At 42.6% G+C, this 17,500-nt stretch overlaps 1 protein-coding gene across 2 annotated transcripts in view; it reads right to left on the bottom strand.

Moving 5' to 3' along the window:
* Window positions 1-3,056: 3,056 nt before the first annotated feature.
* trp (transient receptor potential) overlaps window positions 3,057-17,500 on the bottom strand; it is a 20,380-nt gene continuing 5,936 nt past the window's right edge. Inside the window, exons 2-18 of one of the 2 annotated variants that reach the window (XM_042999835.2) lie at window positions 17,015-17,141; window positions 16,436-16,548; window positions 15,095-15,239; window positions 14,692-14,787; window positions 14,201-14,343; window positions 13,507-13,708; window positions 12,318-12,488; window positions 11,463-11,697; window positions 10,966-11,118; window positions 10,269-10,521; window positions 9,616-9,749; window positions 9,263-9,386; window positions 8,377-8,572; window positions 5,945-6,112; window positions 5,508-5,653; window positions 5,138-5,205; window positions 3,057-4,921 (exon numbers count right to left, since the gene is read on the bottom strand). In XM_042999835.2, coding sequence (XP_042855769.1) covers window positions 3,828-4,921; window positions 5,138-5,205; window positions 5,508-5,653; window positions 5,945-6,112; window positions 8,377-8,572; window positions 9,263-9,386; window positions 9,616-9,749; window positions 10,269-10,521; window positions 10,966-11,118; window positions 11,463-11,697; window positions 12,318-12,488; window positions 13,507-13,708; window positions 14,201-14,343; window positions 14,692-14,787; window positions 15,095-15,239; window positions 16,436-16,548; window positions 17,015-17,059 — 3,486 coding nt within the window. In that variant the 5' untranslated portion in view covers window positions 17,060-17,141 and the 3' untranslated portion in view covers window positions 3,057-3,827. Of the gene's footprint in view, window positions 4,922-5,137; window positions 5,206-5,507; window positions 5,654-5,944; window positions 6,113-7,938; window positions 8,135-8,376; window positions 8,573-9,262; window positions 9,387-9,615; window positions 9,750-10,268; window positions 10,522-10,965; window positions 11,119-11,462; window positions 11,698-12,317; window positions 12,489-13,506; window positions 13,709-14,200; window positions 14,344-14,691; window positions 14,788-15,094; window positions 15,240-16,435; window positions 16,549-17,014; window positions 17,142-17,500 lie in introns of both variants that reach the window. The other variant, XM_042999834.2, reaches the window with a different exon arrangement.

The raw sequence follows: 17,500 nt of genomic DNA, 5'->3' as shown, positions 1-17,500 counted from the left end.
CCCGACTTGAGTAGCTGCCGTCGATAACCAGCTCGATGCAGGTGGAGGGCTCAGTAGATGGGAACCCATGCTGCCTGACAGTGGACACTGGGGCTGAGAAGACCCTAGTGCGGCCTGATATGTTTGGCCACTACGCGACTTCCAGACGCACCACAGAGACTGTGTGGTGTCATGGGGCATTGTGTGCAGCTCAAGGGGCAAGTGGAGGCTCGTATCGGCGTGGGCAGCGCGGTGCAGCGGCTGCTGATGTATGTCGCCGATCGGACGAGCCATGCTTGCTGGGCCTTGACTACTTGACGCAGAGTAAGGCGTGTGTCGACCTTGGACGGAAGCTGGGAGGATGCACGGTGATGATGTGTCCTTGCTTCCGAAGGTTGGCTGTGCAGAGGTAGTTACGGCTGAGCGACTGCACCTTGCCCCCAGGACAGAGTCTAGGATCCGGTGTCAACTGTCGAGAGAGATGCATGGAGTGGAAAGCATGGTGGAGCCCATTGAAAACCTGCAGCTGGCTGACGGAATAGCAGTCGGGTGGAGTCTTGTTGGAGCCAAGGATGAGGACGTGACAGATGCTGACCAAGATGAGGACGAGCATTTGGACGGTGAGGGCGATGCGACAGAACCACTGCGGCAACCCCGGCGAGAGCGAAGAAAGCCGGGCTGGATGAAAGATTTTTATGTTGTTTCTGAGACCTGATTACCATTACGTTTTCTTTTGTTTTGAAAGAATTTTATTTGTTTTTGAGGAATGATTTTCTTTATGTTTCCTGTTGTTTATTTCATGTTTAGGTATGTCAGAGCAGACGGGTCGTCTGCTTGATAGGGGGGGATAGTGCTACGCCAGTGGGTCTTTGTCTCTGTGCGAAACATGTGTTCCTAATAAAATGATGTAAGCTGGACAAACATGACGTAATGTCTGGGCAAGCGGCGCGGAAGGAGCGAGGCCAGGACAGACGCAGTTAGCTGCTGCCCCTGGGAAGACCTCGCGTGTGACCCTTGTGACCTGATATACTTTGTGTTGCCCTGTTATTATAGCTGTATTGTGCTGTGTGATGTGCTCCTTATCCCCCTGTATTGTGCCTATAGAAAAGTGTACGGGTAAAGAACTAGTGTAAATAAAGGAAAGACTGTTATTGTGTGTTTATTTCGTGCCCTGCCTCTCCACGTGGCGTTTCCCCTCGTGGTGTTCTGGGACGCTGTGGTGTTCGGTGCCTCTTGGAGCTGTTCTGTGTTCACGACCCTGTGGTTATCACGCCGTCTGCCTAGCCTGCCTCGTGTTGGTGGCAGATAGACGAGGCGGCCGGCGTAACAATATATATATATATATATATATATATATATATATATATATATATATAGAGAGAGAGAGAGAGAGAGAGAGAGAAATAGATAGATAGATAGAGAGAGAAACAGAGAGAGAGAGAGAGACAGAAAGAGATAGAGAGAAAGAGACAGACACAGGGGCAGAAAGAGAGAGAGAGAGAGAGAGAGAGAGAGAGAGAGAGAGAGAGAGAGAGAGAGAGAGAGAGAGAGAGAGAGAGAGAGAGAGAGAGAAAGATAGATATATTCATAGATAGATAGATAGATAGAGAGAGACAGAAAGAGATAGAGAGAGAGAGAGAGACAGGGGAGAGAGAGAGAGAGAGAGAGAGGGGCAGAGAGAGAGAGAGAGAGAGAGAGAGAGAGAGAGAGAGAGAGAGAGAGAGAGAGAGAGAGAGAGAGAGAGAGAGAGAGAGAGAGAGAGAGAGAGAGAGAGAGAGAGAGAGATTGACAGACAGACAGACAGATTCCTTGAAAGATATATTCATACAAAGAAACACAATGCTTCCTCTGCAGTAAAACTCACTTAGAACTTATACTTAAGTTTACCCTATTCATACGACCGAATTGAAACAGAAAACGGATCCTCTTTCCACCTCCACAGAAAATGGTAGTAAAATTTTAGATAGATAGATAGATAGATAGATAGATAGATAGATAGATAGAGAGAAAGATAGATAGATAGATAGATAGATAGAGAGAGAGAAAGATAGATAGATAGATAGATAGATAGAGAGAGAGAGAGAGACAGAAAGAGATAGAGAGAGAGAGACAGAGACAGGGGCAGAGAGAGAGAGAGAGAGAGAGAGAGAGAGAGAGAGAGAGAGAGAGAGAGAGAGAGAGAGAGAGAGAGAGAGAGAGAGAGAGAGAGAGAGAGAGAGAGAGAGAGAGACAGAGACAGACAGACAGACAGACAGATTCCTTGAAAGATATATTCATACAAAGAAACACAATGCTTTCTCTGCAGTAAAACTCACTTAGAACTTACACTTAAGTTTACCCTATTCATACGACCGAAGTGAAACAGAAAACGGAACCTCTTGCCTCCTCCACAGAAAATGGTATTAAGATTTTCTTTTCTTTTCTTTGGAACTATTCATATTCGACCGAATGTTACATGTTTATATTCTTTATCCACTAGCGGCATTTTTTTGTCAGATTATAATAAATAAAGTTGGGTATTTCACTCCTATACTCCAATTTCTTTTACACCAGAACTATTATAACGTGAAAGAATACCATAACAGCGGTAACTGATTTATTTTCACCTATGAAAATATTCAATCCTATTCCACATTTGAGAATCCCTGGGTTGGGTTGTGTCTGCGGGGGAGGGGTCATCTAGTGTTGCCGAACCTCGTAAATAAGCTTTTATTTATATATCATTATCAATATTTTTAGTTGAGAAAATTCTTAGTCGGAATACCAGACACGATCGAGCATAGGCTACTTATAGCTCGTCTAAACTCCCGATATTGTGAGAAAATCTGGAAATAAGATTATTTTGATATCTTTAAGAAATACAAAAGTAAAAAAAATGTATCCATCTTATTGCAGTAATATGGATCAGCTTGTACCCATGTGTTTCAAAATCTATACCTAATATCTATATCCACCTTTATCTAACGAACCAAAACTGCAATGGTTTAGGATTTTTTTTCTATTCGTATTGAAAACTGAAAATCTACAGATCCTACAGAACAAAAACATCAGCAAAATGGATTAGAAAAACTAGAGTCATAGATATAAAGGTTTATTTATTAACCACAAGACACTGGGGCGAGGTTTATAACCACACAGACCTCTGTTCTGTACATGTTGCTTATAGGATTTATGTACAATATTAACAAAGTTTTTCATTTTTTTTAGATATGTTTTCATCTGCAAGTTACCTATTTATCGTTATTTTGGAAATCAGCATGATATCCGATTATATGAGATGTCAAGGAGTGATCGCTACAGTATTATCTGATGAGATGTTTATACATATTCGAGAGTCTCAATTGATTCGAGATTATGAGTTCGATGAATCGCGTATAATCCGATATCATAGAAGACACAAAGTCAAAGGCAAAGAGAGGAGAAAGCAATGAGATTCAACACAAGAAGAATTGCTTCACCGCAAAGCATTCCTTAATATAAAACTATAAATCGTGAAAACATGGTAACTATGATTCTACTCGTGGGTGAAGAAGGTAAAACGGGTTGAAAATATGCTTATACATATTTAGTCGTTGGATATATTTCGCATATATATGAAAGTGACTCTTAATGAGCATAATATGCTACAGCGTTACTGTTGCGAGATCCGAACGAGATGACCGTAGTTGCAGAAATGAAATTAAAGAATTTGGTCAAATTCTCGCAAACTTTATAAAAGAATACGAAGAATATATTTGATTCACTCTTTTTTTAGATCAAGTTTTAGAATAATTCAATAAATGAGAATGATACCATCGCATTTTTAGCAGATGGTAACCAAAAGATTGTAACAGTAATGGCCTTTCTTCTTACAACCAGCCTGTACGAACCTGTCCAGTGACCTGAGACTTGCCTTCGGGTATGGGTTCGGGTGTAGTTCTCGAGGGCGAGGGTGAGGGAGAGCGAGAGGGGGCGGGCTTGCTGAGGGCTGGCTTGCTGGTAGGGGCTTGAGGAGGCTTGCTGGTAGGAGCCGGAGGAGGCTTACTAACGGGAGCCGGAGGAGGCGACGATGGCCTGGACACCGGTGTGATCTTGACGCTGGGAGCTTGCGGTGCGGCGGAGGGCGGCGGGGGAATGATTTTGGCCTTGCCTGGCGGGGGCTGGATGCGCGGGGGAGGCGCTGCCGACTCCTGCTGCTGGAAGGCGGCCGGGACGGAAATCTTGCCTGGTGCGGGGCCGGACCTCGGAGGTGCGGTGGGGGGGCCAGAGGGAGGGGGGGATTTGGGTCCGCTAGGAGGTGGGGCCTTGGGACCGCTAGGAGGGGGGGCCTTGGGACCGCTAGGAGGGGGGGACTTGGGACGACCAGTAGGAGGGGGCGACTTGGGTCCTGAAGGAGGGGGACTGCTAGGGGACGGGGTGGGCGCCCTGCTCGAGTTCGGCGTCGGGGTCTTGTACTGGGGCTTGATGGCGAGTTCTTGTTTCTTCTCATTTGCGATCTTCTGGTTGGCCTCACCCGCCTTCGCTTGGGTGACGGCCTTGTGTTCCGCTGCCTTCTGCTTCTCCTTCTCCTTCTTCAGAGTGTTGACCTTGAACCTGGCGTAGGCAATGCGAGTCGTGGGCGTGTGGGCCCTCAAGTTCGGGTTGTACTCGGCGATGTCGTCCGGATTCAAGGAACTGAGGAGCTTCTCGTTCTCGTACTGGATGCGCCTCCTGATGGACGTCTGCGAGCGCCGGAGACTCGTCTGCGAAGAGCCGATCTGGTCCCGGCGCAGCGAGGCTCGAGACACGCGCGAGTTCCAGTCTTCCTTCTTCTTCTTGCCCATCGCGCGCGCCAGCTTGCTGAAGATGTTCTTGGGCTTCTTGTCGGCCGTCAGGATCTCCGTCATGATGCCCTCCACCATGCCGATGTTGAAGCCCTTCATGAGGCGACGCTCCATGGCGCGGCCCTTCTTGCCCACCACGGCTGCGGGGGAAAGGGTCATGAAGTGCTGCTCGCGAAGCAAATATTCCAAAAATCCAATGCTTCTAACTTACGAACGCCTAATTTTACGAATAAACTCGAATCACATGTCCCAATGCCACATGCGTTCGAGGATTAGAACAACACGTGCCATGAATACTCATGAGATCAAAACTCAACAAATATTGTGGTGTTTACAAAATTCTTGTCGAGACATACCTGATTCCTCGGCGTTGACCATAGACGTGTTCATTCCATTGTTCTTCAGAATGTCGATCAGTTCGTACCTATGCGGGTAAGATAATGGTTACTATTGGCGTTTTGGTCCTATGGTATGAGTCTCCCTCATATTTATTTTTTATATAAGTCTCTTTATATCTGTTTACGTATTTTCCACGTAATATGAATCTCCACACATTCCTCACATTTTCCTTATACTACCTAATCTTGCAATATCATTATTCCTACTTTATCATCTTCAGTAATTGATTTAATTTACTCAGTTACTCAATTGAAAAAAAGAAAAGAACCCACACACACACACAAAAAAAAAAAAAAAAACACGAAAAAAATCAAACAGAAAGCGGACCTGAAAGTCGAAATATCCTGCTTGACTTCATTGATGTCATCCTCCGTCACGCCCTTCTCGTCGGCCTTACGTTGCATCTCGGTGATGTAACGACGCACCAGAAGACGCATGACGTTCATGTGATTCTGCTCTGCTCTCTTCCTCGACTGGAGATGAGGAGGCAAAATGAGGGCATTGAGGATATTGGGGGTATGTCTCTCGGGCACAATTTATGTATGTGTATCTATATGGCTATCTTTGTGTCTCTTTATTTGTTTATCTGTCTATCTATCTATCTTTATCGATCTATTCCCCCCCAACATACACAGAGCCATGAAGACACCTAGATCCCACAACCCTTCAATTAGATTATTTTTACCAGTAGGACCTTAATAACGATTATCACCCCCTTCCCCCCTTCCCCTCTTCCCCTTTTCTCTCTTTTTCGTCCCCCTCACCTTCTCCTTCATCGATCCCCTCATCTTCTTCTCCCCTAATCCGAATGCCTTCATGATGCCCTTCGGTGTCGGGATGACGTTGAAGGGAGGAGGCACAGTGCCACCGCCCTCGAAGTAACTCAGCCACAGGGTCGTCCGGGCGAATTTCCACTCGGTGTCGGAGCGTTCCTGGAGGAGGAAGAAGAGGAGGTGGAGGGTTAGGTTAGATTGTGGTAAGTGGGGGGGGGAGGGGGGGAAGGGTGGAGGGGAGGGAGATGAGGGAGGTGGTAGGGGGTTGGTGTGTGTGTGTATGTGTGTGTGTGTGTGTGTGTGTGTGTGTGAGAGAGAGAGTGAGGGGTTGACGTGGGGTTGCTAGGGGTGAGGGGGGAGGAGAGTGGCGGGTATTGGTTAGGAGGTGGGGGGAGGGGGGAAGGAGATGTTGGGGTTATGGTGGACGGGGTGTTTGGGTTGTGGAGGTGAGTATGAGGGGAAACTGGGTTTTGGAGACTTTGACATTGGGGGTGGGGGAGGGAGGGAGGGGGGGACGTCCTTAAAGGAGATTGATCAAGGGGTTGGATCGTGTTCCGGAAGAGGGCTGTATCTCGGGAAATATTTTGGGCTTCGAAGGGGGGGGGGGGGGCAGGGCTAGGGAGGGGAGGATGTTGGTATCTATAATGGTCGTAAAGTGTCGGGGAGTATTGGGGATTAGGTAAGGATCTGCACAGCTGTTGTTTGAATAGTATACACCCAAGTAACAAGAACCGTAACTACTATATGATTGATAAGATATCTGATGAAATTAAAAGTCGACAGTTAAATCCAAAATAATAAAATCCTTATTGGTAAATGGTGTATACCCCTGGATGCAACAGTTAAAAAAATCACCAAAGTCAGAAAAAATTGCCAGCTTGAGAACAATGTTGACTGGAGGAAAAAAAAAACGGTTCTTTGAGAAAAATCAACTGTGGATATTTTGCATTGAAGGTTAAGGTATACAAATAATCAAGTTAAGTTTGAGAATTTGTTATTGTGAACTAGAGTGAACTTATATGGACAGTTCTATTTATATTTAAAAGAAAAAATATGAAAATATATTAAAAATCATTGAGAATATATCCCAGCTGATCTGAGAAATAAAGAACCAAACATGATACTGATCATAGCTACATCTACTGAAACCTTAACTTCTATGAGTACTGGTGCTTTAAAAATGTGCAGCATTATGTTGTCTCTCGCTGAGAGATTGTCGACAACCAAGACGCACTCTAAAGCAGCGATATTTACTGAGAAGCAGCCAAAAAAGTCTTCGGGAGAGATGCGTGTCTACAAGCTGTCATCATCAGTTCTTACGGATGTCTTGCTGACAGCCTACTCGAAGTCAAATACTGCCAAAAAGTGATTAAAAAGAGATAGGAAAGAGGAAGAAAAAGAAGGAGAATGAGGAGGAAGAGGAGGAGGAGGAGGAGAAGATGAAGAAGAAGGAAAATAAGAAAAAGTAGAAGGAAGAGGAGAATAAGAATGAGAATGATAAGAAGGAGGAAGAGGAGGTAGAGGAAGAGGAGAATGAGTTGGAGGAAGGAGAGGAGAAGATGAAGAAAAATAAGAAAAGGAAAGCAAGAGCAAAGAGAAGAAGAATGAAAGAGAGGGAGGGAGAGAAGAAGAAGAAGAGAAAAAAAATGAAAATTTGAAAAAGAATAGAAACAAGGCACTAGAGTCTCCGCCCCCAAATACAGAAAGGCACACCGCAAGTCGAACAATCCAGACAAAAAAGAGAGCTTCGCCAATAGCTCTAAAAAGACAACATTTGGAAGGAGCTATAAGTGCATTTCGCTCGAAGCAGCCATCCTAGTGGTTCAAAAAGCAGCCAAAAAAAAGAGAGAGGATTCAGCCGTCACATGAAGCTTGTTTCGAATCCTCAGCGTTTTATTAACAAAACTGAGAAGCAGAGAGAGAAAAAAAAAGAAATAATAATCCAAAGCACGAGATTTGGACACATGAATAAATGAATGACCCACCGAAATGACATTATACGAATTGGACATCATAGCAATGAGGAGGTTCAGCAGAACGATAATGTTGATCACCGAATATGATCCAAACATCAACATTGCCCAGAATCTTGTGAAACTGCCGACACCCGTGAGCTCGAAGGCGTCTAACTCCACAAGGCCAAAGGAAGCCCAGAAGAGGGACTGAGAGGTCTCGAATAAACTGTAAAGGAGAGACGATGGTACAGGGTCAATTAAGGTTGATGAAATACGAACAAGGGAGTAAGGAGGGAGTGGATAGGATAGAGTGGAACAGGATGGTGGTCGAGAGGTATATCCTTCCTGCCTGCCCTCTCTCTCTCTCGTCGCCACCACCACCGCGTAGGACACGACTCGACTCGCTCGAGAGGGAGAGGAAGAAGAAAACACACCCATCGAGGCGGCTGGAAATCGAAAAGAACTCACCTTGATCATATTGTAAGAATTGGACATCATGGCGATCAAGAGATTAAGCAGAACAATGACGTTGATCACGGAGTAAGACCCGAACATCAACATCGCCCAGAAGCGCGTGAAGCTGCCGAGACCCGCTAGTTCGAAGGCGTCCAATTCAACCAGGCCGAAGGAAGCCCAGAAGAGAGACTGGGAAGTTTCGAAGAGGCTGGCAGCCGAAGGAGAAGTTTAAGTTGAATGGTTACGGAAGAGGGCTTTGCTACAGAGGGGTGAGGTTATTGGAATATATACCGGGGTTGCCTGGAAGTCAATTAATGGAATAAGTCGAATCTTGTGAGAGGAATAAAATGTGTTTGCCGACCAGATGACTGCTGCTGCTGTAGAAGTGAAGGGAGAATTATACATCTTTTTTGAGATAAGATGATGAAGGTCTATTTGACTGAGAACTTCCGTTATATGAAAAAAATCTGAAACAGTAATTATTACAAAAGATACTTATACAGGAGGAATACATGCTCCATAAACACAATGAGCTACATCATAAAGTATTTTATACGTTTAAAAAACTACGGTCCTCATTCATACATTATACATCTTTAATTAACCATAGAAAAAAGATACATACCTCCCTATAGTTTCTGTGATACTGTGCGGGTTTTCGAATTCCTCAAATTCCTTATATGATATAGTGATTTCATTACTCTAACAAGGACTATATTTCAAAGAGAATTCATATCTAAATCACCTAAACGAACCAATAAGACAAAAAAAGAAAAAAAGAAAAAAAAGAAAAACAAAATATATATAGATAGATAAAATAAATATAAAAACTAAAATGGAAACCGCGAACTGAGTAGAAGGAAAATATACTCAACAATCGAGACAGTCTTGGACTCACTTGGCAAAACGTCTCCAAATAAAGCAAGCTTGTTCTTGATTGTCGTAATCAGGCAAACCTCCAGGCAAGCTGTAACACTTCTGCATTTCCAACTCAGCATAGTACCACATCAGCTGATTCAAACCTACAAAACAAAGGGGTACATGTAGTCAAAAAAAATAGATAGAATAATAACAATATATAATTTAGATAGACTGATAATAATACATACATATAACACCAATTAGTAAAAAGAATAGGAAGTTCCATTCTTTAGATAAATAATAATACGAAACCAAAAAAAAAAAAAAAAAAAAAAAAAAAAGTAAAAAGGAAAAACCAAAATCCTCTTCGCGAAGGACATAGACACTGACCGCAGCCAAAGGCGAAGAGGACGAGAGAGTACAAGAAGAAGAACTTGAGAATATCGAAAATCATGCGACCGAGAGAAATCTGCAAGGGACCCAAGTGCGGGTTCACGCTGAAGATATGCACCAGCTTCAGGAAACTGGGGAGGAAAAGACGTTTTAGTATTTGTTTTGAGAGAATTATTATTATTCTTTTAAAAAGTGGGATTTAAAAAAAAGGATTATATTGATATTAGGGGAGAAGGACGATTTGTGAATGTAGTTGTGGGTAAATATCATAAGGTGTTAAATCAATTTACAGATATGGAAAAAGGTTAAAGCATGGGCAAAACATGCTCTGGCAAACCGCAAAACAAACACACACACACGTAAAAAGCAAAAACAAGCTGAGGCCATAAACCAAAGAGCTAGATATCCCAAACACAAAAAAAAATAACAAACAAAAACATAACACACACAAGCACACACAATCTTTTCCCTCTCTCTCTCTCACTCTATACCTCTCTCACTCTATAGTTCCCTCCCTCTCACCCCCTTCCCCCCTCCCATCCACTTCCCCCCTTCCACCTCCTCCCGCCTTCCTCCCATCCCCCCCCCTCTCTCTCTCTCAAAAAAAAAAGAAAAAAAAAAGAAAAAAAAAAAAAAAAAAAAAAAACTACCTGAAGATCATGGCAGCACCGAAACATCCCTCAGACAGAAGCATCGGGTCGAAGCTGTGCCACTGTTCCCTCGGGTACCACGGCCACAGTCCGTTCCACAGGTCGAGCTGCACCAGAAGGAAGGACGTGGCTCGCAACAGGATCCAGGTCATAAAGAAGGAATTGGTCACGAAGTCAATGATGTTCCACAGGTCCTTGATGTACTCTAGCAAGCCGTCACTCCATAACGACTTTATCTCGGCCCAAATCAAGCCTGGGGATTTTCACGGAGAGTTAGCGTGGGGATTCGCTGATGGCTTGCTTGTTACTGATTATCGTTTCTTTAGTTTTGTTGGTATTATGTGGATGCATGTGTGGTTTTATGTGTGCGTATGAGTATTTTGTATTTAGAATGACAAAAGGTAAAATACACACACACACACACACACACACACACACACACACACACATATATATATAAATATATATATATATATATATATATATATATATTATATATATATATATATATATACATATACACACGCAATACACATACACACGCAATATACATACACACACACACACACACACACACACACACATATATATATATATATATATATATATATATATATATATATATATATATATATGTATATATGTAAGTAGAAAATCAAACAACAAGAAAACAACAGCACCCAAAGGCCATACTCACTTCCGACGTACATGACGATACAGACTTCGACAAGGCCGGGTAAGGAACCTCTTTCTCGAATCTTCCAATCTTCAAGAATCGACCGTAACCAAGCGTTTCCGAACCATTCGATCAGGAGGTATTCGATCCTTTGCGAAGCCAAAGCCAGGAGCACTTGGGGAGGACAGGTATTCTGATTAGCCTTGTTATCATTATTGCTATTATTAGTAGTATGGTCGTTATTATCACGATCATAATTATCATTAGTGTCATTATTGTTATGATTGTTATTAGTATCATTACCATTATCATCATTACTGTTATCTTCCTTATTAGTAGTAGTATTATATCAATATTGCCATCATCATTATCATCACTCTTATTGTCATCATAATCATCATTAATATCAACATTTAAAAACTCAAGAAATAAAATAAATTAATCGCCAGTTACACAAACAGGGACAACAACAACAATAAAAAACGAGACCACCAACACCACCGCCCTCGAAAACTCACTCAAGAAAAACATATACGAAGCGCAGTGACAGATAAACTTGACGAACGGTTTCTTCAAAAACTTTCCCTTCTCGGAATCAGGATTGACGATGTAGCACATAGACAACACGGGGAACATGCAGGCCAACTTGAGGATATCGACGCACTGCGCCACGATCGTCTTACGCCGGAAACCAGGGAGGCCGTCGTACCAGATGGAGCCGAGGAGCTGCTGGACGTTCGGGTGGGCTACGAACTGTCGGGGTGGAATAGAAGGGGGTGGGATGGAGGGGATGGAGGGGTGAGGGGTGAGGGGATGGGGTTTGGGGGTGGGGGTGGGTGGGGATGGGGTTTGGGGAGGGGGAGGGGGTGGGGATGGGGATGGTGAGGGGATGGGGATGGGGGTGAGGGAGGGGTGAGGGGGATGGGGGGTGGGAGGGGATGGGGGTTGGTGGGGGATGGGGGGGGGGATGGGATGGGGAGGGGGGAGGGGGGGGTGGGATGGGGGAGGGGAGGGGAGTGGGGAGGAGGGGAGAAGGAAGGGGAAGAGAGGAAGAGGATAGGAGAGGGGAGAAAGAGGAGAAAAGAGGAGGAGGAGGAGAAGAGGGGAGACGAGGACAAGAGGAGAGGGGAAAGGGGAGATAGTTATCTTGGTTAGTTGGTTGTATCTTTTTGAGAGAGGTTATCTATTTTTTTGTGTTTCGTTACTCTCTCATTTTTTCGCCACTGTTTATACCACTCTCTCACTCTCTCTCTCTCTCTCTTTCTCTCTCTTTCTCTCTCTCTCTCATTCCCAATCACTTACTACATCAAAACAACAACAATATCAACAACAGAAAAACAAAAACAAACAAACAAACCAACAATCCAACTCACCGACTTCTGCGAGTACTTGATCGCCATCTTGAGTCTCGCGAGTGAGTTGACCTCGCCCTCCTCCCAGACAGGGCCGTCGGGGTCATAGTTCAACATGACCGACAGCTCGCTCCTGGTCCTGGTCTGGTCAAGGAGCTCGGCCGCGAATTTCATCACGGTCTGGCGCAGTTCCTGTTGTGGGGGGAGGGAGGAGGGAGGGGGGGAAGGGGGAGGGTTAGATGGTGTTTTTTTTTAAGTTGCTAGTGGTTGTTTTTGTTTTGTTTTTTTCTTATGATGGTAGTCATGATAGTGATCATGATGATGATGATGATAATGATAATAATGGTAATTATCATTATTATCATCACTATTAATTATACTATTATCCTAATTTTTATCATAACTGTTATCATCATGATCACATCATCTCATAACCTTTATTTCATATATTATATATTTTTTTCTTCCTTTCTTGCTTTGTCAATGCGGTTTCTCAGCACGTAAGTGTAAATCTAAGCATAAGATCTAATATATAATTTTGCATATCATTTAGCCTTTATTCTATTATGTCATTTTCCATCTCCCTTTCCGAAGATATTTTCTTCTTCTTCCTATTCTCTATCTCTTCAAATCCCTCTCTTGCTCATTCTCTCTCTTCCACCCTCTCTGTCCCTCCCCATCCCCCATTCAAACCCACTCTCTTCCCCCTCCTTGTACTCAGCTCCTCCCCTCCTACCCTGTATACTAGTCTCCCCTCCTACCCCCCTCCTCTCCCCTCCTCCACATTAACCGGAACACCACTCCTTTACTTTATCTTCGCTATAAGCTACTCATCCCCTCTCCCCATTTACACCCATTTCTCTTCCAATCTCTCCCATTTTACTTCCATTCCTCCGTGTCATCTCTCAATCCCACACCATCCTCTCTCTCTCTCTCTCTCTTCCTCTCCATCTCTCTCTCTCTTTCTCACACACTCTTCCTTCCTCTCCCTCTCTCTCTCTCTTTCTTACTCTCTCTCCCTTCCTCCCTCTCTCCCTCCCCCTTCTCTCTCTTTATCCCTCCCTCCCAACCCCTTCTCTCTTTATCCTTCCCTCCCAACCCCATGATTCCTCCCCCACCCACTCCACCCCACCCAACCCCCCACCCATCACCCCAACCCTACCCTCCCACCCCCACCCTCCCACCACCAACCCTCCCACCCTTCACTCACAATGTACTCCGTCTTGAACTCGTGCTCCATCCCCTGCAGGCGCCTCAGTTCGCCCGAGAGCTCGAAGGTGGTTCGGATGGGATCCTTCGAGGACAAGGCGATGAGGGAGGGAGACGCCAGGGCCTTGTAGGCGTTGATGCGGGACAGCGAGTGGCGCAGGGAGTCCTCCTCCGTCGACACGATGCAGTCGTCGCAGCCGCATCTGGGTGGGGGGAGAGAGGGGAGGGTGGTTTATATATGTGTGTGTATATATATGTATGTATATATATATATATATATATATATATATATATATATATATATATATATATATATATATATACACACACATACATATATACTTATATATATGCATGTATATACATATGTATATATAAATACATATATATATATATATATACATATATATACATACATACATACATACATATATATACATATATATATATATATATATATATATATATATATATATATATATATATATATATATATATATATATATTTATATATATAAGTATGTGTGTATATGTTTTTGAGTGTGCTTTTTGCATTATTATATACACTTTCCTTTTTGTGCGCGTAAACAGACAGACACGGTGACAGGACCAAAAGCAACACAAAAGACTCCAAGATGGTCACACAAGAAAAAGACCGAAAGAGCAGAAGGACTCAACGGAGGCGACCAACCCACCTGATATCGTGGGGCATGGGCAGGGAGGCGCCGCGGTCGAGTAGGAGCTTGAGGATTTCATAGTGGTTGTGGTGGGCGGCGAGGATGAGGGGCGTGATGTCCTTCGTGAAAGTGGCGGTCTCGCGAGTCATGGCTTCCCAGCTCTAGGAAGAGAGAATGAAAGAAAAAAGGATGATAAAAAGGAAATAATAATAATAATGATAATGATAATAATGATAATGATAATAATTATGGAATTGAGGTATTTTGGAGAATCGTGCATTTCGTTTGGAAATTTAGATTAGCGTGTGTGATTGAAAAAATAAATAAAAGAAAACAGATATCAAACACACACACATATAAGAAAAAAAATTATGGTAACTTATATTAGCTCTTATTCGTTCACAAAATCAATACTATTTACATCCAATTATAAAAAACAAACTACGATTTTACTCAATTCCTTCATGACGATAAGAACAGCAATGCATAAATCTAGTCATTCCACTTACGTAAGGATCGCCTTTCTTGTGGGTCTTCTCTTCCCACTCCAGGAGCATCTCCACACCCTCCACGTACTGCTCGGAAATGGCATGGAGGAGGGAGTCCTATGGTGGAAGGGGAGGGGGTGGGGGGGGAGTAAGAAAGAGGTTTAGTAAAAATTGTTCGTTTTTTTTCGGTGTATTAGGACTTGCAATTACACGTGTATGCAAATGAGTTATAAACACACACACACGCACACGCACTTGTACAAACGCACGCAAACACACACACACACGCACACACACACACACACACACACACGCACTTGTACAAACACACGCAAACACACATTAGCAAATCAAACAAACAAACAAAAAAACATGTATTCGGACACCAGAACACTCATCCGAACACAAACTCAAATAACCTTACCTTCGGCTTGACCTTATGCTGCAAGAGAAGTTCAAGAAGGTCCAAATTCTCATTTTCAATTGCAATTGCAATGGAACTTCTCCCGAGTGGATCTGTGCAATTGATGTCGAGCTCTTGTGGCTTTTCCTTGAATTGCTCAAGGTGTCTGGAGAAGAGAGAAGTGTTCGTCTATAATTTTATCTTAGTAAATACGAAGTCGAAATGAGAAACAACTATAGTAGGAGAGGATAAGTAAATCAATGATTAATTAAATCATGACGTTTCGGGTCAGATTAGAATTCTCATCAGTTGATTAAAACGAGATTGACCATTTCACTCATTTCTGGGATTTGTTCCTCCTCGAAACGTTAAGACTTAATTTTCTTTCTTTTTTTTGTTGTGGCTGCGTTGCTTTCCATCTTTGTATACATGTTATTGTGTTTGTGTATGCTATATTTACTGTCTACAATAAGTATAGGATATAAATACTGATTCTCTTTATATCTTTAAATCTTTTTTATGCTATAATCCTAAATATCCTGTTTTTCGTACATACACTACCATACCAATTTTTTTTTCACTGTCAGTGCTATTTACGTATATGAACACTTTATTGTACACAAGATCTGTTGTCCCAAAAAATCACTGTACACAAACAGCACCACACACCATATACATAACTTCTAAAATACTTTTTCATTCGACTGTACATCAAAACAATTACTCTGATTATCCCGTTCTCCATACACAATATTTACGATATATGAACAGCATTATCCCGCTTGTACACATCTTCTCCATTTCCCCATTCACCCTTCCTTCTCCATTTCCCAATACACACTTCTTACTATACACTATTTACGGTACATAAATACCACCACTCCAGCATGTACATACCTGCTCCACATACAGACTATTTACTGTACGTTATTTACTATACATATATATTGTCACCCCGCACTTACCCTCTCCCCATACACACAATTTACTCTCCCTTATACACATAACATAAACACCTTCACCCATTGATATCTACACCTACTCCCCATACACACAATTATCTTTCCATTATTTATAGAAAATAAACAACACCCTCCCAGCTTGCACATATCTTCTCACATACACAATTTACTCTCCGCTATACACGGAAAATAAACACCTACACCCAAGCATATCTACACCTACACCCCTTACACACAATTAACTCTCCATTATTTACATCCCAGCTTCCACATACCTTCTAACGGACGCCACATCTCCCCACAATTTACTCTCCATCATACACAGAACATAAACACCCTCACCCATTCATATCTACACCTACTCCCCATACACCCAATTAACTCTCCATTATTTACATACCTTCTAACGGATGCCACATCTCCCCGCTGGACGTACAAGAGAAACTTTCGTTCAGCTTCCGTCAGAACGATCTCTGACGGGGACTCCACCATCGCCAGTCCAGGCTCAGAAGACTAGATGAAAAAAAAAATAAAAAAAATAAATAAATAATAATAATAATAATAATAATAATAAAAGGAAAGTAAAGAGCGTTTTCGAGAGGTATTGAAAAGGGAAGGTGAGATTTCTTATGTTTGTTGGGGGGAGGGGGGGAGGGGGGGTGATGTTTTGGTTATTTATGCTTGCGGGGGAGGGGGGGGGGGTGATATTTTGGTTCTAAGAGGAATGAAGACTGACTTTCGTAAAAAAAAAAGAATGATTGGTTTGAGAGAGAAGGAAATTAGGATTTAGAATGATAGTGATAAAAATGATGAAAGAAAGAAGATTGTGAAATGTACGAAACAAACTGAGAAGATATTCAGAACGAACATAGTGACAATAATGTTAACAAAAATGACACAATTGTCATGATAAAAATAACAGAGACAATGATCACAAAAATCACAACAGATCTACTTACACCCAGACGCCAGTACTTACGGTTGAAGTGAGGTCGTTAGTACTTCCTCCATTTTTGACCCCCATTTTGGCGTCCGAGGTGCACTCAGGCCCTCACGCAAACGCCCGCAGAAGAAGTCACGCCCAGAAAGCTCCCTGACGCCCACTCCTGGTAATGAAGTAAGAAAATAAATCAGTTTTGTTTTTTAATTTGTTTTTTCGTCTTTCATGGCGAATAAAATGAATATAGGTTGAGTTTCGTGTTATTATCATGGTTATCTTGATATTCCTAGTAGAGAAAGTGACTGCAAATTGTGATTATTTTCTATCTAGTTTGTTTTCATGTTTTATCTATTTTCATCGTTATCATTTAACCATTTCTAGTAAAGAAAACTTATTTAACGAAGATACAGGTCTCTATATCAATCTCATACCCGTAATAAAAGTCCCCCACAGAAGAAAAGTAATGATTAAAAGGACGAGGTAAATAAATAAGTAAAAATATCCGTACATGTAAGAATAAAGATA

Source organism: Penaeus japonicus, unplaced genomic scaffold (genome assembly GCF_977035675.1).
Source record: "Penaeus japonicus unplaced genomic scaffold, GWHDUDI00000001_assembly GWHDUDI00000014, whole genome shotgun sequence".
NCBI lineage: Eukaryota > Metazoa > Arthropoda > Malacostraca > Decapoda > Penaeidae > Penaeus > Penaeus japonicus.
This window is presented reverse-complemented; position numbering and strand designations above follow the sequence as displayed.